Raw genomic sequence first — 23,784 nt, forward strand, 5'->3', positions numbered from 1 at the left:
CACAAGTAACAGTAATATTATTGTGCACTCTCTGCACAAGCAACTTTACTGGACTTTACTGCATCAGGCTCAAAAGGCCTTATTCAATTCACTTGAAATATCACCTAAGTTTTCTCCTAGGTAATATTTTCACACCTTATCAATGCAATGCTTTTTAAACCAAAATGCAAGCAAGAAAATGCTCAGAATAATTTTGACAGGTTTTTTTTCACTTACTTTTTGGTATTCTTTCAATTGCAGAGTGCTAAAAAAGTTAATATAACTAGAAGATGAAAAATGATCTCCTACGAGAAAAAGAATAGAATGAGGACCAATATGTGGAGATTTACTGACTGTTGAGTGCGGCCAGAAATGACTGGTTAGTTTGACTAAATGCCATTCCACCCCCCAATGCTCACTCTACAGGAAACAGAATTAGCGGGGTCCCACAGGGGGTAATCAATTTGCAGCCTAATGTCTGCCAAAATGGAACCTTTACATTGCTGGTGGAGTAAACAGTAAGGCCTCACCCCTTACAATCCTTCAAAGGGCCTTCCTCTTTTCCCTGCCCACAGTCTGGGTAAGGCCTGTGTGCAATGTCATGTATTAAAGGTGATGGTGTGTGTGTGTGTGTGTGTGTGTAGGCGGGAGTGGGGGGTCTGGAATTATTTCTGGGAAATAGAGATTCAAGGATAAGCAGGAGGAGCTATAGCAGAAATATCAGTATTTATTAGGTAAGTTATCTGAGCTTACTGTTTTAGGCTATATAAAGCCTGCTGACTTCCCAATAAAGGCAAGGAAGCATGATAAGACTCAGTACACTTTCCCTGATAGCTTAATTAAGTAATCAAGCTGTCAGCCAGTTAAAGGAGGTTGTAACACACAAAAAATGAAAAAACTGCCAAAAATAGTACCCCAAAAATACAGATAAACTTCCTTTTTTGAAAAATAGGTCCCTATATGTCCCCACTTCTGCTTACGTGGTCTGGGTGCATTTGCCTAACTGCAGGAACTGTGACGTGTCAGTGAGATTATGGGAAGTTTTTTTTTTTTTTTAGCTACAGTAATAAGCTTATCACAGCATGCAAATAACAGAAAGCTCCTATTCCGAATAAGATATGACTATGACCAGAAGGCATTGAATCCCCCTTCATTTAAAGGGTTTACACAGTGATGTGAGCCTGTTGTCTAGGTGATGTTTGCTGCGAGAGGGACAGTAAGCAGTGGCAGAAGTGAAGGAAAATTAACAAAAAAGAAAAGGGCATAAGTGATGTCACGTTTGGCACCACTGAGAAACAGTAAAGATGGAAACACACATGCGCATCCACAAATTGTGCAAAATGGGGCATGCGCCCACCCTCCGACCAGCTGCTGCCCCCCCCCCCCAGCCACCCGAACTCGCAGGAGGAGGAAGCAACACAAAAGGAGGGGCAGCTCCCTCACCTAGGTCTCCTCCTTCTGGCGCTTCCCCCCTCTAAATTAGCAGCGGCAAACAGAAGCGGGCATCAGCGAGTGGAGAGGAATTACTCATCTTTTTCCTGCGTTCCAGGCGATGGTACGCAGCGCCATCGTCACGTGAAACTGGTCACCGCCTTCTCCACCGCTCTGTGCTTCCTGATTAGCGGAAGCAGAGTGAGTGGCGGAGAAGTCTGAGACCAGTGGCACATGCCGATGATGCTGCGCGCAATCGCCTGGACAACTATGGGGCCTGGGGCAACTATGCTATACTGGGGGCGACTATACTAGCTATACTGGGGGCGACTATACTATCTACACGGGGGGCAACTATACTAGTTATACTGGGGGCAACTATACTAGCTATACTGGGGGCAACTATACTCTCTCTGCCTTTCTGATGTCCCTTTCTGCTGTCACTCTCTCTCTCTCTCTGCCTTTCTGCTCTTTCTGCTGTCTCTCTTTCTCTGCCTCTCAACTCTCTCTCTCTGCCTTTCTGCTTGCACTCTTTCTCTCTCTCTCTCTCTCTCTCTTTCTCTCTCTGCCTTTCTGCTGTCTCTCTCTCTGTCTTTCTGCTGTCTATCTTTCTGCCTTTCTGCTGTCTCTCTCTCTGCCTTTCTGCTGTCTATCTTTCTGCCTTTCTGCTGTATCTCTCTCTGTCTTTCTGCTGTCTATCTTTCTGCCTTTCTGCTGTCTCTTTCTCTTTCTTGCTCTCTCTCTCTGCCTCCCTGCTGTCCCTCTCTGCCTTTCTGCTCTCTCTCTCTCTTGCTGTCTCTCCCTCTGCCTCTCAGCTGTCACTCTCCCTCTCAGCTGTGTCTCTCTGCAGTCTCTCTCTCTCCCGCTGCCTTTCTACTGCCCTCCCCACACACCGTCACCCTCCTCCTCCTGCCCATTGTCACCCTCTCCCACCCACTGGCACCCTCCTGCAAAATCTGGGGTGTAGCTTAATGCCACACAGGGGGCATGGCTTAGGTTTCCCTGTCACTACCTAAACTGGGGGGTACCTGTGTCAGAGGCACTCGCAATCTAATCCCTACCATAGCCCTAGTCTAATGTCCCACCATTGCTAAGTTCATTTAAATTTGGCTCCACCTGTGACCACACCCACATCGTGGTTCATGGTCACGCCCTTTTTTTGGTCCGCCGCATGACTCCACCCCTACTATTCCCCCCCCCCCCCCGGAAAATTTTCTGCGGACGCCCATTTTACATTTCTCCTAAATCTAACAGTGAACACTAAACACCACAGGATGAGTAAGCTGAATAAGTCATTTCTTATTGGATGATTTGTTTTTCACTGAATATGGAGTTTTATCCCACTCCCAAATGTTTACATACTTAGCATGGTGACAGTACCACTGCGCAGATGACAATATTTTATTTTTTGTCCCAAACTCAAGTTCATAAGGACCCAGCATACAGCATTTTATATACATGGGAGGATTTGAAGATACAAGTGCTGGTGTTAAATCAGAGCTTTGTTCAACGAGTCACACCACTTGTTTCACCAGTTATCCAATGAAGAGGAATAAAAACATTGCACTGCATGTGGTCCCCGAGGAAAAGGCTGGTAAGTGGTTTAAAAGCATGTTCCCCTTTGTCTATAGGGAGGGAATGAAGACAACAACAGAACACTTACAGACGATAATATTAGCATACAGCTACCTTGAGATGTTCCTGGAGTTGGGCCTGGTGTTGCCTCGTGAGGTTTTCATGTTGCTTCTGAAACTCAGCAATGAGCAGCTGTTTCTGGATCTGCTGCTGCTGCTGGATCAGCAAGAGCTCCTGCTGCAGCTGCTTCTCTCGCATGACAGGATCTAAAATCGGCATCATTGTCCGTAGGTCCGTCCGTAGGTCCAGCGGTGTGATGGGGTCCAAGCCCACAGGCACCTCAGTCTTCACATCTGCAACAGGAAACAAACAGTGCATAAGTGTGTGTTTGCGAGCAAAGTTCTAGAGAAACAGCTTAATGTACATTGTTATACAAATACATGAAGAGTTGGACTTGTCAAAGTCATAAGAGATATAGCTATAGCACTTGGGGAGCAGCTCCTGCAGCTGCAGAGGGGCCCAGGGCTGTGTGGGACCCATCCCTCTCTCCAATACACCATAGCAGCTGGTGTCGTGACCACACATTTTAGAGGGAGGAGGTCATGTGGCTGAATTTTTATGGAATGGAACGAAATTAAGGGAAAGTATTATATGTATTCCAGAACGTGCCCCACCTCCCCCCTTCCCGTCATATGAAGGGGGGAGAGGGTTCAACATGAGGCACACTATTGAGTATCAAAACATGGCTGGTATGAGTAGAAGTGACCAGAGTTTCGACTTGCGTTCAGACTAGACAATGCACCAGTCCAATGGCCTGTCAAGCCCTTTAGGGAAAACCAAGAAAAGTTTTGCTGACTGGTGGGGAAGGGAGGTTTGAGGTGTTCAGAGTTGGCTATCTACCCTTTTTGGGGGCCAGTGGGTGAGTATATTACATTTTAGCCAGTAAATTATTAATATTACAAGACATTAGGAACTTAGCATTTATGGCTGAGTGCCTTTCAGGTGCTCCTTACAACCTAGTACTGAGAAGTTCAAAAGAATATTCTTTCTTTTGTTTTGCAGTGGAATGAAGCAGATTTTGTATTACGATGTCATATCAGATGTTTAGAAATTCAGCCCTTAAATTTAAAATAACAATGTGAGACTCCAGGAAAATTCTATTTACAATTAATACTAGACAACTGGTTAACGTATAAGTGTATTTTCAGGTTCGGGTTTATAAAGTCCCTCCACGTACTGGCATCACCAGTACACCTGCCCAACTTGTGTTTTTAAATTACTCATTTACCGTAGCAGAAGGTTTGGCAGTTCATATTCTTGTAAAGTCATGTACAGTAACTTAAACCGTTAAAACTGTAAAATAAGAACTTCCCTTGTTTGTGTGTGGCACAGATATGTGAACCTTGGCTTTCAGTAACTGACATGATCCCTATGGACTGGGCAGAAATAATTGCAAATAAACATTTCTGGACATTTTGGACCATAGATCAGTCTCACAAACGTACTTGTAGCCTATTTCACACTTAAGGTGGCCATACATTTGTTGATTTTGCTGCCCGATTGACCATCTGATTCGATAATTGTATTGAATCGGATGAAAATTGGCCAGGCGACAAGCAATCAGAAAGAGATCTGTTTCTTGGTTGATCTGTCTATACATTGCTAGATGTGTGGACTCCTTTACAGAATAGCTTCTACTTTGGGAGATTGGTTGGTTTCCTCGTTTAAACTGCCTGCCTCAAGTGCTTCCACAGCATTTCTATAGTTTTTAAGTCAGGACTCTGAATTATCCTGCTATATCATTTCAAGATTATTTTAAAGTCTGGCTAGATAATGAATGGATGTCTTGTTTGATACCCATGGCTGATTTTGCTCAGATAATTATCCATCAGATTTGATTGTCCAGGGTAATGGACGAGTTTTATCTCACAGTAGGAGGTCTCCGTCTTTACTTCTCTCTCTTTTCTTCACAGAAATTAACATGCATGCTTAGCTGAGCATCGATGTTCATAATCATAACTGGACGTTTTACAGAACGAAATTGATAGTAGTCAAATTGTGCCTTAGTGACCAACAAAAGTCTGTTTGTACCTTCAGAACTGGCTTGGAAATCCAAAAATAATCATCTGTTATTACTGAAAATGGACACTTTTAAATTCAAAGTACCATATGGCATCTAGTCATTTTTATACCACAAAAGAAATAGCATAACATTTTCCTCCCACGGCAATTCTGCCACCCACTTACATGAAAATATTTATTATTTATTACCTAATCTGATGGAAGAGGGGTCGCCAACTCACTGCGATCCAGTCATATCAATTCTAATGCTTGGGTGTCACAGCCCTCTGCCTGTCACTTTATCACAATGAATTATGTATTGAAATGCTCAGAGTTTCCACAAACTATCTCTCTCCCTCTCATTAGAATAGGCTATTAAATTGACATATCGTGGGAGGTTGTTTGCATGGCTAGCAATTAATAATCACAGTGCATATCAGTCAAGGCTCCCTCAGCTCAGGTCGAAACAACCTTCTAAATTATTCCGCTAAACAATAGGATTTCTTGGTGCTGCATATAATATCTTCACACAATACACCAATGGCATGAATGTATAAATAATATACTGGAAAATGTGTCATCAAGGGATAACTATACTTAGCTTTGTACACATTATCAGTAAAGTCAGGGAAGAACAGTTATCTGTTCGCCCCAAAAGTGCATCAAAAACTTTGTACTTAGGATCCCCTAATACCAAGATTATATCACGTGAATAGAAAACGGAGGAACCAGTGTAGGATAAAATTCATTAAAATCAGTTTAAAAGGTAGACAGTGGTGGATGTAATGTCAGGTAGTAGGTGGACACTAGACGTTTCGATTTTTTAAAAAATTCACAAAAATCATACAGAAAAAAAACAAGGAAGTTTTTTTCCTGTTTGATTATGTTTGTGTTTGTGAATATGAACAATATAGAGATTTTTTTTTAAAATCTAAACATCTAGTGTCCTCCTACCCAGAGTCTACCACGACCTCCCTTTTAAACTGTTTTTTAATGAGTTTTATCCTACACTGGTGCCTCTGTTTTCCATTGTTATATCAGTGTCCACCTTTGGTGGAGAGGCGTATCTCCTATTTTTTCCTACTACAGAGAGTGACTTCTTAACCTGAGAGGGGACAGATTTGTTTCCCCATCCACATACACAGTGGTTGCCTTGGTGGTAACCCATGTTTGTATTATTCCTAATTACAGTATATGATTTGTATCATTCATTTAGGCTCGGTTCACACTGAGTTACATTCCGCTCCAACGAGCGGAACGCAACAGTGGCAGCAATGCTTTCCCGATGGGAAAGTTCACATTGCTCTGTTCCGCTCCGTTCCCTGCGTTCCGCTCATCGGAGCGGACGTTCCCGAAATGTCGGGACCTTGTGTTCCCGCTCCGCTAACAGAACGGCAGCGCAGGAGCGGATGCGCTCCAATGTGAACCTGCCCTTACTGTGCTATATTGGGCTCTGGGTTCAATCCTTTGAATTCTGATACTGTACAGAGATTGGGCCACTGTAGTCTAGCCAGTGGTATAGCTAAGGAGCTGGCGGTGGGCCACGGCATGCATTTAACATTGGGCTCCCTCAATCCCTCTGTACAAAAAAATATTGATATACCAGCAGTAGCTCATGGCAGCACTGAGGCATAGTGGACAGCACTCTTGCCTTCTAGCTCTGGGCCGCAGCTTTGAATCCCTAGCAGGGCACTATCTGCACAGAGTTTGTATGTTCTCCCTGTGTGGGGTTCCCTCCCAAATCCCAAAAACATACAGAAAAATAAAATAAATTAGCTTCCCCATTAAAGTGACTGTGAGCCTCTCTGATAAACAGTTAAGTAACAAGACTATGTACTCTGTACAGCACTGAGGAAGTTATCAGCGCAACATAAATACTAAATAATAATACGTCCTGCAAAAGACAGCCACAGAGTCAGAGAGGTGTAAGCAGAGGGATGGGAAAAGTTTGTTAATTATTACCACCATCCAAAGGATATATAGAGGTGATCATTAGCAGCATAACACCAATGAAGAGCTAATACACCCTGGCGAGAGACACCAAGTCCCCTGGCTCAGTGGGATAAAGGCCATCAGCTGGTTCAGTGGTGTGGGCACACCAGCCATCAGGGAAGGTGAGACCTGTCCACCAGAGGCTTTTCAGCCCAATCGGTTGTCTTATTGAATGTGCTCTCTTTGTGTCTTTCATTCAGATCTCCATTTTTGGAACATCCTTGATAGAAGACCCAGTTTGGTTTCTTATACAGAGGTGGCTGGGTGGTGTAATGGTTAAGGGCTCTGCCTCTGACACGGGAGACCAGGGTTCGAATCTCGGCTCTGCCTGTTCAGTAAGCCAGCACCTATTCAGTAGGAGACCTTTGGCAAGTCTCCCTAACACTGCTACTGCCTATAGAGCGCACCCTAGTGGCTGCAGCTCTGGCGCTTTTCGGTCCACCAGGAGAAAAGCGCTATATAAATGTTATTTGTCTTGTCTTGTATTGGCAGATAGGAAACTCTACTTCCTTGTGCAAGAACAGGTATCCTTTACCACCGATGTGCAATGACACTGTTGCTTACAGCCAGAAACTCACAATAGTGCATTTTAGAATAAGAAAGCAATAACTGGAAAGCAGAGATATCATTCTGCACAATATGACTTTATAACTTACAGTTAGGTATTGATGTCAGAGTAAAATAACATCAAAGGTCCCTTTGGAGTTATATGGCTTCTATGATAATTATTTAGCCCGTGGCATCTGTCTTTATACTGTCACAGAACTCCTTTGTGACTTTTAATTTCCTTTCCAATTTACATAATTACAAAAAAACACACACAGGGCACATAATCCATGTCATATAAAAATAAAACATATTCTTTAAAGTGCAGCTAAAAATAATAAATATGCATTGTTCTGGTATTTATTAGGCCAACATGGTGGTGGTAACTTGCCTTCCTCTATGTTTATAAATACTTTTTATTGGGGTGTGTTTTCTGGCATTCGGCAGTTATGTATACTGCAATGTAAAATATTTTAGAGTTCCAATATCCAAAATGTCTAGGTTAACTGGGGTTGTACTATATGGTAAGGGGCAGGGATGGTCAATGGGAAAGCAAATAATTCCAAGTTGTAACAAATGATATGGTAATTTAGTGCAAATTCACACAACAGAGAATAGATTTCTTATAACTACTCATTTGCAGTTATTAACACTACCGGTTTATGCCAGATGGGTACGTTTTGGGAGCTGCTATAAATAGGGCCGGGCCGAGGCAGAGGCGAGAGAGGCTCCAGCCTCAGGGCGCAGTGTAGGAGGGGGTGCACAACTCACTCAGCCATCATTCCCCTAATGTTTGAAGCATAGAGAAATAAGAAAAGGGGATATATGGCAGTGACTGCAAGCCAGATAACCAGAGGTATGGGGAGGGGGGGGGGGGGGGAGCCTGGGGCGCCTCTTAGTCTAATAGCAATCAGTGTGTGAAAGATGGGTGGGAGGGATGGGGGGGCGCAATTTTCAGTCTCAGCCTTGGGTGCTGGAGGATCTTGTCCCACCTCTGGCTATAAATCCTTATTAGCTTTTCACTTCTATAAATGACTTTGACTAAAATCTAAAATTTTGGCAATCAATGAATACCATCATTCTCATGGAATGATGGGGTGCTGTCGATGAAAACCAAAACCAGGCATTAACCTCTTACTACACTATCTATAAGAAAAACATTGTTTTGAGCATAAATGCCCTTCGATAGTTTGAAGACAAAACTCCATAAACACCACAGGTGGGATTCTATTGGCCCATCTGACATTATCTGCTGCTGCATAGGAAGCTGTTTCTTCTGCAACAATAACAACCTAACGGGCCAGATTTTATGCAATTACCTCTTATTTTAATGCTGTAATTTCGCAGTATACGCACATACTAAATATTCTACTACACTGTCTGTCATGCTAGAACTGAATAAGGGACGTTACATGTATATCTAGTTAAGAAAAAGAAAAATAGGTGCTCAGAGCATACTAACAGCAATCTCAGCACTTTACTTTACCTGAAGAAGTAACCAAGAGTCATGAAACGCGTTGTCAATTTCTGCGCCATTACTTTATATACTCACATATAAGCCGAATTTTTGGGACAAAGAAAGTTTCCCAAAAATGAGTAGGTCTTTTACACTTAAAGGACTTCCGAGGCCAAAATGAAGAAAATTACATTTTACCTTTTTCTTAGCAGAATCCACGGAGGACGCCCTGCGCGGCCTCCGCTCCGTTCCGCCGTCAATGTAGGCCTTTCCGTTCCCCCAGGGCTTGCGCTGATCCCACCGAACGGGTCGCAACGATGCCACTCCCTCCTCCTCCTCCCAGAGTCTTTTTTTTTATTTACACATCCAATCACTGAGTCACCTCAGCCTTGCTTGTAAATACAAGTGATCAGCTAAGCAGGGAAATAAATGGAAGAGGAGGAATATATTATAGATAAAAAGAACTCCCAGCATTCAAAAGAACTCCCAGCATTCAACTTTTTGGCACTGTTTGGCACTAGGGCCAGTGCCCCTAAAGTATGTGATAACTCCAAACTATAATAGCAGAAAAAGTTTTGTTGAATGCAGGATTAGCATCTTTATCACTTAATACACTCAGACCAGTTGCTGTTGAAATTTGATTTTTATGGTGACAATACCGCTTTAAAGTAGGTAGTAGAAATCTGACAGAAGCGACAGGTTTTGGACTAGTCCATCTCTTCATAGGGGATTCTCAGCAAGGCTTTTATTCTTTATAAAGATATTCCCTAAAAAGGATTTAAACAATGATGCTGGCCAGCTTCCCTGCTCCCTACACAGTTCTTTTTTTTGCAGTTGAACAGAACAACTGCCATTCACTAAGTGCTTTTGAAAATAAATAAATCCCTGAGAATCTCCCATGAAGAGATGGACTGGTCCAAAACCTGTTGCATCTGTCAGATTTCTACTACTTACTGTAAGTGACAGCAACATAGGAGAAAAGTCATTTATGGCTCATTTTACTCTGGGAAAAAATGTACTTCTTATTTGTCTATGTTTGCACATATTTTAAATTTTAAAATGTTTCGCCATAGTGCCCCTTTAATCAGTTGTTCTCAGTTATAACTAAAAGACAAATGATTTTTAAAGTAATATCCATGTTTTCCTATGGTACAGTTCCCATTATACACGTAACTGAAGGCTTTTACACAATGCACTGCTATGGAGAAGAAAAAGAAAAGGCATACTAACGCATTAAGTGTAAAAGGGCCCTAAAGGTGTGCGTTAACAGATGCAGTGAAGCATACTTTTCATTGACTGTATGCTTCACTGTAAGTGACTCAGCGCGGCTGTAACGTGCAGTATGACTTTTTAGTTCCATCACATTGCATTCCTATTATACAGGGAACACACTGTGAACATGTCATAAAAGTCTGAACATTATTTGGTCAGTTATTATATGAAGGTGAGCCAACACTTACCTCCTCTTTAAACTGTATTTAATTGTTTTATAATTTTTGGGCACCTCCAGTCTTAAAGAGACTCTGAAGTCTTGTAAAAATCATGTTTTTATTTAAAAAATGTGTTTAACATGACTGCCCGACCTAAACCGCCACATCCCCGCCGCTGTAATGTAACTAAATTCCCCAAACTCCCCGGGGGGCAATCCAGGCAGCGCTTCCGTAAGAGGCAGAGCTATGGGCCGCAGCTCTGCCTCTCAGCGCGTCTATCAGCCCGGATCGCCGCCTCTCTCCCACCACTCTTAGATTTCCTTCACTGAGAGGGGCAGGGGAGAGGCGGAGATACGCAGCTGATTGACGCATAAGGAGGCAGAGCTGCAGCTCATAGCTCTGCCTCCAACAGCAGCAAAATCCACAACCAAGAAAGTCGTGGATTTTGCGGGGAAGAGGGAGGGGGGAGTTAGGGGGGATTTAGTTAGATTTCAGCGGCGGGGATGCGGTGGTTTAGGTAGGGATATGACGATAAACATATTTTTTAAATTAAAACATGATTTTTACGAGACTTCAGTGTCTCTTTGAGCTATGCCGTGCAAGAGGATTTCTCAGGCCCTGCTGGGCCGATTTGCATAATTTTTTTTGCAACACGCAGCTAGCACTTTGCTAGCTGCGTGTGCACTCCGATCGCCGCCGTTCTGTGCCGATTAGCCGCCGGTCGCCGCGCCCCCCCCCCCCCCCCCAGACCCCGTGCGCTGCCTGGCCAATCAGTACCAGGCAGCGCTGAGGGGTGGATCGGGACTCCCAATGATGTCACGACGTCATCCCGCCCGTCGCCATGGCGACGGGGGAAGCCCTCCAGGGTATCCCGTTCTTTGAACGGGATTTCCTGATCGCAGATCGCTGGAGGCGATCGAAGCGGGCGGGGGGACGCCGCTGCACAGCGGCTATCATGTAGTGAGCCTTGGGCTTGCTACATGATTTAATTTTTTTTTTTTTTAAACTGCTGTGCCAGGAGGGTTAAAGAGGATTCGAGATGAAAAACTAACTATAACAATCTTATCTAAGGTTTACACAGCATATCTAGCTGCAAACAGCTTCAAAAGTTTATGATTATTTATTCCTGTGATACAATGAGGGCAGCCATGTTCTGTTTCAGTCCCCTCTCCTCCTCCTCTCTGCCTCTGAAATCAATGGCTAGTAACCTCCTCCTCCTGCCCAGACTGAGCTCCCATAAGCCCTTGCTACAGTGCAAAGGCACAAAAGGAGTTGTGGGCGAGGCTTGGTTAGTTTATAGGGAATTAGAGTATTAAAACAAAACAAAAAAAGTATTAGGCTTGATGAATGCCTTATAAAGTATATGAAAGGAACACAATTATGCAATGAGTAAAAGTTTATCTCGGATCTCCACTTTAAATGTATATCTCGATTTTCAAAAAATTGTAAAGTTTGTTTTTAAGTATTAGTTTTCATAACTTGACAAATATAAAAGCACAATCAATAAAAACAACAAAAGATAACCCCCCCCCCAAAAAAAAAATCATAAAAAACCCACACCTTTAATTGCTGCATGTTCTTAAAAAAGAGCTAGAAAGAAACTGCTTGACTTTTTTTTTACCTTCCATTGCTGAAATTATTGAGCCTAAACTGTTTGATTTGGTTTTCCAGACTAATCATTAAATGGTGAAAAATCACTCTAAAACACGCAAAAAACTACCCTTGATTATAAATAATAGTCATGGATTGGAAGCTAAAAGCAGGCAAGAGCCCAGCCCTCAATCCAATTTATTCAGCAGCAATCCACATTCCATTTGTCTAGACTAAATATAGCAACGTTTACACAAGAAATCAATAGTACTTGCTGAGAGCACAGCAAAGGCATGAATATTTCATCAAAGGCAGGGAGAGAGGGAATGATGGCAATCAGTTATCTGACAGCTATGTGGAGGCTGACTGCAGTCCTCTGGATGAGTCACACCGGGCTGGACAATGGCTCCCTCCCTGCAACTTGCAATCATATTGAATGCTTCTTTCTATTTTTAACAGTAATTGTATTGCGAGTGACAAAGCCTTACCATTTTAAAGTGACTGATAGATTTTCTTACATCTCCTATGACAGGATAATACGCTCGGCAAGGAGCAATAATAGCAACTCAATATGGATTGCCGCTCGCATGTCTCCTTTGTGTTTGCGTGCCGCATCACACCACCAAGTCACAAACAAAGAGGTGCTGCTTTCTTGTACACAGCTTAATTATAATAATTAGCGTGGCAAGCCGTGAATTACCTAGAGGAGAACCATCTCTCGTTGTATATATGACTACCCAGACACATAGCCTTTGCCGCTGCTCTCCCAGGTGCTGGCAGTAGCGCTGTTACAGTGAATGTACAGGACGCATCCATATCATTTTATTTATTTATCATTTGTAGAAAGGAAAAATAGCAGCGGCTATTTAAAAAAAAAAAAAAATTAAGTTTATTTTATTTTTTAAATACAGTTAGGCCCGGTTCACATTAGCGTTCCAGGTCCGGCTTCCCCGGACCCGGAACGATCCGTACACAGCGGATGGTGAATGGATACATTGTTAATCAATGTATCCATTCACACTAGTGCGACCGTCCGGATCCGATCCGGGAACGCAGCTCCGGGACGATCCGGCTTTTTTCCAACATGCTCTATTTTTTCCGTACGTCCCTGTGCGGCTGCGGACCCGGGCCGGATCCTGACCCGAACATGCGGCCATGCTGTGCAATGAGAAACGGATGTTTCTCATCACACTGACAATAGGACCGGATGCTTCCAGCACCGATCCTATGCCACTTGGGGGGCCCGGACTACACGCCGGTATCCCCCATGCTTGCGGTGCCTTTCTGGCACTGCAATGTATCTAGTTCTGGCTACTTTATTCTAGCCGGAACTGATACATTCCGGATCCGCAACTGGTGGCAACTTGTGGCCACCGCAGTGACCCGTACGGTCTCTTTGCGGCCCCGGACACTTGCGGACTCGAACCGCCTAAGTCCGTGATCTACGAGCACCCGACTTACAAATGGCCTGAAAATGTGAAATTCAATTTTGTGGGGATAAGTGAAAAAAAAAAATCAAAAAGACCTTGTAGTTTTAAAGAAAATCAAATTTCTAAAAAAAATTCTAAGAAAACAATGTTGTTTACATCAGTAAAATTGCAATTTGCTGCAGTACAATGAGGGCACAGGGGGACAGAGGTGACATAGTGGAGGGACTGAGGGGGACACTGAAGGCAAGGAGGAACAGAAGTGACACAGAGTGGGACACTGGAGGCATGGAGGGGAGGGGGGTCAGAGAACTCCAGTCACAAGTCTGATGCCTATGAGAAGTGATCACTGATTGGATCTTGGGGGGAGAGATGAAAATACATGAAAAATATTAAAATTTTATAAAAAAAAGAAGAAGAAAATTAATAATAAAAATAGGGCAGCAGCAATCAGTTGCCACCAACAGAAAGCTGTGTTGGTGGCAACAACTTGTATGGCTCTGCGACGAGCTGTTCAAAGCTGCAGAGCACTGAATTGTAAAAAATTGCCTGGTCACTGGTGGCAATTGGGCACTTTGACACCCACCAGGCCCCCCTCCCTTCCCCAATGCATACATTACATGTTTCAGGTCACTCTTGCCTCTACAAGGTGTCTGCCTAGGCAAAGTCTCAGAGGGAAACTCCAGCGTTGTATTTTTTTTCTAATGACGGGTACTGTTGGTAAAAATGTATCCAATGGGACCACTATAAAATGTTACCCTGTCTGCAAAGATAGTAGTCTGTCCTTTAACACAAATACTATGTATTCCCTTTAAAATCCATTAGCTTAAATGATGCACCAATGACACATGCTTTAGTACAAGGAAGTACAGTAGCAATAAATGGAGTAGTGAGATGCTGTGGTAGTCTCAGGGAAGGCTCAGCTATCTCTGACTTCCTTTTCCTTCATCACAAGCTGAAGCTCCACAATGAAGGTGTTCTCAGGCCAGCTGGAAAATATACATAGTGCAGAGGGAATGGAGCAAAGAGCTCACAGCAATAAGCGTGCAAACCTCATCACTGCTTCACAGAGGTAAAAGAACAAAATCAAATAGCAAGATGAACCAACTGGCCTATGGCTATTTCATGTCTGCTCATTGCGCTGTGACTTTGTATACAATGTTTAGAAGTTGGTGCTGAACACAAGAGTCTTCAGGAGTAGCACAGTAAGGAAGGCTAGATGTTTAGGGCTAGGATCCTGGGACTGTAGCCTGCTGCTTAGAACTTCACAAGACCAGTGGCGTAGCTTAGGAGCTAGGGGCCCCAGTGCGAGTTATACATGGGGTCCCCCAGCACTTTATACATAACAAATGATACGGCGCACCAAAACCTGCCAAGGACATCCACAGGGCCAGAGGAAGAAGGGCATTGGGAGCAGCTTGTTAATGATTATTATCATTCAAAGCATCTATAGAAGTGATTATTACAAGCAGAGCACCGATAAAGAGCTAATACTGCAGTTGAGGGAGGGCCCTACCTCTGGCCCAAGAGCCCCGATGCGGTGGCTACCTCTGCAACCCCTATTGCTACGCCACTGCACAAGAGGTTGTACCATATAATTAGTTATAAGATTTCTTGAGTACTGGTGTCTTTTTCTTATTTTCCTTAAAGCAGCAGAAACAGCCACACTATCCCAGGAAAAAAGCAACACATAACTAGATAACTACTTGTACTACATACATAACATACGTATTGTACTGTCCAAGTTTTGATTTCAATGAATTTTAAATAGTAGATAATGAGAATTCTGTTTCAGGCCTTTGCCATCTTAATTCCCTCTGACTGAAGCCAATACTGATGTTGTTTCCTCCCTTACTTTTTTTCTCTCCTAGAAACTGCACTGTCATAGCTAGCTAGCTTTGTAAACACATGTGAACACAGCATAGATCAGACTTCAGCAGCTCACTGAACTGCCCTCAGCCAATCAGTGAGAAGCAGTAATAAGGGCGGGGTGATGACAAGCTTCCTTCTCGTTGGCAATGGAAAAAATAGAGCCAGACTGGCTGAGATAAGATTTATGGCAGCAGAAACATTTTTGAATAGATTGCAGGTAATAATTCAGCTCACCCTGCACCCAACTCATCGGCAGCAAGGATATACGTATGCACTGCAGGCTGCATAATAAACACAGAGCAGTGGGTAAAGGGAATTTGATTTTGTGGTTGACGATTCCTTTTTAAAGTGGACCTGAACTCTTGCACAGGACAGAAGGAAAGCATAAAGAAATGCACCATGTATGTATTTAAAGAGTTTAGCCTGTCTAATTCCCCCTAATCTGTGACTAATCACAAGTTGTAAGGTGATCTCAGCTGAGTCAGCTGGCTGCCACGGCAGTGCAGCTAATTGATAAACACAGGATGCTAACAATATATCTGCTTCCATGAAAGAAGGAAGTAGACACACTGCCCATAATCGCTATTTATTTGGGTGCCTCTAGGCATGCCCATACTTCCATGGCTCGCAGTCGCCCAACTTTCCTGCTTCCTTAAAGAGGAACTTCAGCTTAAACAAATATACTGCCATTAAGTTACATTAGTTATGTTAATTAAAATAGATAGGTAATAAAATCTCTTACCCACCCTGTTTTAAAAGAACAGGCAAATGTTTGATTTCATGAGGGCATCCATCTTTTTGGTTGAAGGGAGGTGACAGGGAGCATGAGACACAGTTCCAACTGTCCTGTGTGTTTATCACCCCTCCCAGTTGCTAGGCAACGTGAATAACAACATAGGGAATCCCATCATGCTTTGCACAGCATCAAGGAAAAAAAGCCTGGGCAGTTTTCTTTGATGGGGCGGAGCTTAGCTTTTGTGCATCTAAAAATAAGGCTTATGTAAGAAAAACAAAGTTCTGATGCTGTGAAACTGTTAAAGAAACACCACACCTTTTCAGTGCTGCTGAGTAGATTTTTAGTCTGGAGGTTCACTTTAAAAAGGTGAGCCTGAACTAGGGCTTTGATAAAAGTGAAATTCCCCTTTAACTGAGCTTCTATTTAACAGTTGCACTGTATGGATTTTCAAGTTGCCGTACTTTCCATGATCTCCCAACTGGCTTCCTCCAGCTGTACACATGCAGTTCATAAAAGGGCAGCCTCAGACATCGGGGGATTGGCGAATGATAACAGGAGACGCGTCCGCGTTATGAAACACATCTTACAATGTAAATAAGACAGCCACAAGTTAGAGAATTCCGCAGCAACACGCTATTCTCCATGACAGCAAGTTGTAGCCAGTTGTTTATGCAGTTGAGTGATAATTCACGTTCTTGTCTGACAGCCCATCCAATCCATCCAGTGGCTCTCTTCCAAAGCAGACCACGATAAAAACACATAAACAATAGTAAACCTAAACAGCTGCACTCAGCATCTAAAGCTGAGAGAGACTCCTGCGGAATCTCCTGCCTCATGCATGCTTATGGCTACACTGGGAACACATACTTCACTGCAATTTATTTTTTATTCAAATAAAATATGCCAGACAAAATAATGGCTTATATTTATTTGTCGAAAATAAAATTGCATGTAATGGTGAGTCGTTACATAATAGCTTCACTCCTATCCCAACAATAAAAATTAAACCATTTGTTCCAGATGTGGAAAAACTGTGCAGAATAACTGTACTTCCTATGCTTGCTTGGCCCAGCTAATTAGCAGTATCACCTGACCAGTAATGTAAACATACAGCTTTACTTTAAATTTAAGACAGAATCTGACTGCAAATTAACATGTTTCTTGGCACTCATGTTCAGTTGTTGCAGTATTTGGGGAAGGAATCTGATGGCAGTTAAAAATTGCCAAATAAGCTGAGCCTGAAGTTGTATATATGTTACGGCCGGAACCCGAAGACTGGCCACTTCGGGTTCTGGCCGGTTAAAATACGAAGTGCGCGTGCACCTGCGGCCAATGTTAGAAATGAACAGGATTCCCTGCTCCCGGCGGCGTTAAATGAATGAATTCCCTGGCGGCGGCAATGTAACAGATTAAGCTGCCGCTTCGGCTCTGCCACCTCTCCTCCCCCTGCCTCTCTCCTAAACAGCTCTGTCCCCCAGGGTCGTTCGTAGCGGCAGGAAATCCTGCTGTTCGTTCCTGCAGAGCGGGTGCTGGCAGAAGTAATGTCTGCAGCCTTCCTGCTCTGCTTCCCTGCTGCTACGAATGATCGGGGACACGCGTGGTCCCCGGCTGCTGCAGCTGCATGGGAGAGAGAGGCAGGGGGAGGAGAGGAGGCAGAGCCGAAGCGGCAGCTTAATCTATTACATTGTCGCCGGGGGGGTGGGGGGGGGGGGGGGGGGGTTCATTCATTTAATGCCGCTAAGAGCCGGGAATCCTGTTCATTTCTAACATTGGCCGCAGGTGCATGGCCACTTCGAGTTTTGACCGGCCAGGACCCGTAGTGGCCAGACTTCGGGTTCTGGCCGTAACATACACACCTCCAGTCTTGATTGGACAATTGTACCACTTCTATGTAGTATGAGAGCTTACTTACACTATTTGTTTAACCACTTACTGCTTTTGAGGCAGTATACTGTATCTACGCCCCCGCAGGAGAACTGTTCCCGCTTGAGTGGCATAGATATACGCCTCCCGCTGCTGTGCGTGCTCCTGCTCGCTCCAGGGCGTGCTCCTGCATGCATTCTCATCGCCACTAGTTAGAAGACAGATCAGTGAATGAGAACACAGTTCCCATTCACCAATCTAACTTCCTGTGATCAATGGCCACCGGCATCAATGAGATGCTGTGCTCACTTACAAACAGAAAGTAAAACATACACACATTATTTCCTGTCACCTCACTAACAATATGCACAGGAAGATTCAGTGGGGGGGGGGGGGGGCATCTAGTGGCCAAATAGTAAAATTATACTAGCATACATTACACATATACATTACAATAAAAAAAAAACATAAAATACCCTATTACTTCATCTCTTACCTCCCCTCCCATAGTTAACAAAATAAAGTGACATTTAAAAAAAAAAAAAAGTTAACTTAGGGCCTCAACTTTTTTAATATGTACGTCATGAGGGTATATTACTGTTATTTTTGCAAATATGGGCTTGTAATGAGTGGCAGATGCGAAATGGGAAAAAACCTTTATTCCCAAATAAAATATTGTCACCATACATTGTACTAGGAACATACTTTAAAGGTTCAAATAACGGGATAAATGGGCAAATAAAATGTGTGGGTTTTATCCATAGTACCATTTTTTTTTAAACGATAATGGCTGAAACCTGAGAAATAATGATTTTTTAAATTATTTTTTTTCTTATTGTTCCAGTTAAAGTGCTTTAAGAATAAAATAATCCATAGTAAAAAAGTACCACCCAATAAAGCCTAATTAGTGGCAAAAAAACAAGCTATAGATTGTTTTGGTGTGATAAGCAGTGATAGAGTTATTGGTGAATGAATGGGAGGAGTGCTGAGAGGCGAAAATTGCTCTGGTCCATAAGGAGAAAACCCCCCAGTGATGAACTGGTTAAAGTATTCAAAATCTGTTGGCCCCTCATACTACATGAAAGTGATGTAAGTCAATGGGCGACGCAGGGCTTTTAAATATTTTGGCGGCAGGGCAGTGCGCATGTGTGGAAAAACGGAAATATGATGGGGAAACCCAGGAATCCCAGTGACATACTTCCTGTCCAGCAGGAAGTCACTAGTAGTAACACACAGAGACTATTGAGGGACCCATACACTGGTCGATTTCAGCCATCGATCGATCAATGGATTCTATGGAATCGATCAGAAATCGATTTTATCAAATCTATCGATCAATTTGCAGCCAATTTCGATCGATTTGATCTATCTGACAGGATAGAAAATCTAGATCGATCTGCTGGCCCATAGAGTTGCATTGGATCTAATGGTCCAATAATGCATTTAGATCGATTTCCAATGGATTTCCAATAGATTTCATTCTGAAATCTATTGGAAATCTGTTCCTAGTGTGTGACACACATCAGATAGATTCCTGCACGATTCGACTTGACAGGCATCTGACAGAAATCTATCTGATGCTCAAATTTGCTGCAAATCTATAAGTGTATGGCCACCTTTACTTTTAATAATCCATCCTGTTATTACTAGATCCTCAGCTGAACTACATGATCAGGACTAGAGATGACCCGAACGGTTCGCTGGCGAACTTCCGGGGATTCGCGATCGCGGAGAACCGCAAACTTTTGCGGAAGTTTGGTTTGCCCCCATAATGCACCATTAGGGTCAACTTTGACCCTCTACATCACAGTCAGCAAGCACATTGTAGCCAATCAGACTACACTCCCTCCTGGAGCCCCCCTTATAAAAGGCAGGCATCGCCGGCCATTTTACTCACTCGTGTGTCTGCAGTAAATAGAGAAGGGACAGCTGCTGCTGCAGACTCTCATAGGGAAAGATTAGTTAGGCTCTTGTAGGCTTGTTAGCTTGCTCCTTGCTGATTCTTATTGCTAAAATAGCACCCCACAACAGCTATTTTGAGAGCTAATCTTGTTCTTGTGATCTATTTTGTTTTCTGTGTGTCCCACTGACACTTGTGTTGCATAGACAGCCTTGATAATTCATACTGTGTGTGTGCCACTGCCAGGCCCAGCCCATTCAGTGATTACTTGTGTGTGACAGGTGCACATTGTAATACCCATTACTGCATATACCTACCTACCTGTTGTTCACAGTGCACCCACGTGAGCTGAGCGCATGCAGTGTCACTGTGCCTGTCCGCTACCTGTCTGTGTGTGACAGGTGCACATTGTAATACCCATTACTGCATATACCTACCTGTTGTGTTCAGTGCACCCACCTCATAACTGCATATACCTACCTGTTGTGTTCAGTGCACCCACCTACCTATGTGAGTGCACACAGTGTGATATACCACTCCGTGCATACCTGTCAGCTGCACCTGTGTGACTGCACATTGTATTAGTCAAGTCAGAGCATACCTTTCACTTCATCCCCCCCGGCCACCTGGCAGGTCTGTTCGAGGTCGCGCTGTCGTGCAGCCCTCGACCAAAGTACAGTGTTCAGAAGAAGGCACGTGCCATCGACCCCCAATATTGTCAGGACGTAGTTGACTATTTAACACAGAACACCTCATCTTTCTCAGCTTCCGCACAGAAGCGTGACATATCTTCTTCCTCCTCCTGATCTGACTCTGGCACCCCACTTAACACTCAGTCGGCCGCCACCACCAAAGTGCCATCACCCCAGGGCTCAGCGGTGTGGACATTTTTTTGTGCGTCTGCCTCAGATGAGAGCAATGCCATCTGTACTCTCTGCCACCGAAAATTGAGCCGTGCAAAGACCAAGACCCGCGTAGGGACAACTACCTTACGAAGGCACATGATTACAAAGCACAAACTGCAATGGGATGACCACCTGAGGAAAAGCAGCACACAAAAGCAAAGCCACACACCGCAGTGGAAGATACCAGGCCGCAATTTTTTCTCAAAAAAGGCGATACCTAAACTGTACCATGTTGTTGAAAGGCAAGTGGTGACATCTCTGGCGTTGGGTCAAGGGTCCATCTGACCACAAATGCCTGGTCTGCAAAGCCCGCTCAGGCCTGCCCGAAGACTAAGTCAGCCCCCACACACAGCATCTCTGCCTGCACGCCATTTGATTGCCTATCCCAAGACTAAGTCGCTCCCCACACAGCATATCTGCCTGCGGGCCGCTTGACGGTCTTCTCCGCCACCACCAACAAAGTCCAAGACTCCAGGCAGATTCCTGAATTTTTAAGGCCGCTGATCATTACCTTGCCACGGTGAAGGGGTTTGCGTATCACAATGAAGCAATGACCGCCGGCTATATGAGTGTCTCGGGGTGGGGGCACACCCAAGATAATAAAGTCGTTGCTTCATTGTGGATAGACCAAATTTGATCAGCTGGATAGTCACTGTTGTTCTATCATTGAGCTACCACAGCCCGGTGACCATATGGGCTTGAAAACCGCCACGGCCTGCACTCTGGCCATGGTGCGCAGCAGTCCAGCATGGCCGTCACTACGCAATCAGCTGTTTGTGGTGCGTTACACAGTGAGTTTGGTGTGTCAGTGTGAAGCAGTACTCTAATTACACTCCCTGATTGATATACACATGCAAGATGTTTTAAAGCACTTTAGGACTGCAATTTAGCATTCAATTATGATTTCTGCCCTTAAAACTCTGCTTTCCGTCCAATCCGGATATTTCCCATGGACTTTTGGCATGTATCCCACTCCGCCATGGTGTTAGACCCCTTGAAACATCTTTACCATCACTTTTGTGGCCAGCATAAATGTTTCTAGTTTTCAAAGTTCGCCTCCCCATTGAAGTCTATTGAGGTTCGCGAAAGTTCGCACAAACAGAACTTTCACGGGAGGTTCGCGAACCGAAAGTCGGAGGCTCGGGCCATCTCTAATCAGGACAAGCCTAAATATTTTTCTATACACAATTTTAGTGAGACTGCCTATAGCACACCTTGTAGTCCCGTGTTAAAGGCAGAGGATTTATTTAATGATGGGTTAATGTAGTCAACATCTACAGCCTTTCCAACTTTTAACTCTGAGCTTGGACCACCGTAGCAAAGGCATGTTATTAATACCAATGTAATGTAACATTAATGCGCCGTTATTAGCATTGGCATAAAAACTAAAAGACTATAAGATTTCTTAATAATTCCTTGTTTGACACACATGATATTATGTGAAAAAGTATTCGAGGCACGGCAGCGGCCTTGAGAGTTAACAGCTTTCGGTATGAGAGTATTCCATTTCTGAAGCAATGTATTTTTTAAAATCATATTTTTGTAGCCATGACAGATGTAATGTATGATATTTATGTTCAAAAGAACTGTACCGCTTCTCATTTCCTCTCCCCCGATTCACATACGACCAATTTTGTTTTTTATTTTTTCCCTGCTCTTGAAGTAAGTGCATATTTTCTTCATTTTTGGCATTTCCACAGGGTGCCCATCAAGCCTTACATATGCCTTAATGTCTGGTGTGAGGGGATGGAATGCTTATTGAAAGACCGCCGAGGACCGATGCTTCCATATTTAAGGCATAGCTATAGTAAAAAAAAAAAAAAAAGTATCAACTACATTTAATTGCTATCATCGGGCATAATTGGTGGGACAAATTCATCAACACCAATGCAAGAAATATTGATGCTGCACTATTGCCAAACGAATGCAAATGTGGAGCAGTTGCTCAAAGCAACCAACCAGAATGTTTGATTTGGACATCTTTTCCACGTATTCACCTTTTTTGCTTCAATTTTCCGTGCACAGGTTTTGATAATTCTGCCCCAGTGATCTGTTCTGGTGTATAGAGCAGTACATAAAATAAATAGGGACTATGCCTGGCCTAAAAAAACGTGCACAAAATCTACCCTACCTACATCTCGGAGCTTGTTCACAGGTATACACCCGGCCATCCCCTCCGGTCCTCCAATGAACTTCGCCTAACTGCCCTGCGCATTTCCCACTCCCACGGATTTCTCAACAGACGACCCAACCCTCTGGAACTCCCTTCCACCACTTGCCCCTCCTTCAATACATTCAAGCAAGCCCTCAAAATCAACCTCTTTAAGATGGCCTAACCACCCACTCTCTACTGAATATTTATTTTACAGCCCTATCTAGTGTTTCCACCTCCCCTCCTCTTAGATTGTAAGCCTTTGGCAGGGTCCTCCCTTCCCTTGTGTATTCTACATGATTGTGTGCTCCTATGACAGCCTCATACTTGTATTACTGGGCCCATAGCCGGCCTTTGACCTGAGTGACCGGAGCGGTCGCTCAGGGCGCCGGCTTTCAAGGGGGCGCCTATAGCTGGTTGCCTTTACTGAGGGCATCTACACCTGATTTCCTATTATGGAGGCACCTATAACTGGCTACCTTTACTGAGGGCACCAACACCTGACTACCTATACTGGAGGCTCCTACGCCTGGCTACCTATGGAGGGGGACCTTCAACTGACTTCCTATACTGGGGGCACCTATGTTTGGCAACCTATATTGAGGGCACCTACACATGTTATCCTATACTGGGGCACCTATACCTGGCTACCTACCTATACTGAGTCTGGGGGCGCTTTTTGGGGGGGCGCACAGCGGCTATAACGCGTGGTGCAAATTGTCGGTGCTGTGCTATCATTCTAAATGGGGGAAGGCGGCTAACTGTCCCACTGATCAGGTTTTGCTCAGGGCACTGTGAAACCTAAGGCCGGCCCTGACTGGGCCTACCTAACTAGCCCAAAACCACATTATCATGTATTTTGTACCGTT

At 43.9% G+C, this 23,784-nt stretch overlaps 1 protein-coding gene across 4 annotated transcripts in view; it reads right to left on the minus strand.

The window, feature by feature from the left end:
- HDAC9 (histone deacetylase 9) overlaps positions 1-23,784 on the minus strand; it is a 660,228-nt gene that overhangs the window by 114,944 nt on the left and 521,500 nt on the right. For all 4 annotated transcript variants that reach the window (XM_068235994.1, XM_068235993.1, XM_068235991.1 and 1 more), the window contains exon 5: positions 3,100-3,338. In XM_068235994.1, the coding sequence (XP_068092095.1) occupies positions 3,100-3,338 (239 nt within the window). The remainder of the gene's footprint in view (positions 1-3,099; positions 3,339-23,784) is intronic.

This window comes from Hyperolius riggenbachi, chromosome 5 (genome assembly GCF_040937935.1).
Source record: "Hyperolius riggenbachi isolate aHypRig1 chromosome 5, aHypRig1.pri, whole genome shotgun sequence".
NCBI classification, from domain to species: domain Eukaryota; kingdom Metazoa; phylum Chordata; class Amphibia; order Anura; family Hyperoliidae; genus Hyperolius; species Hyperolius riggenbachi.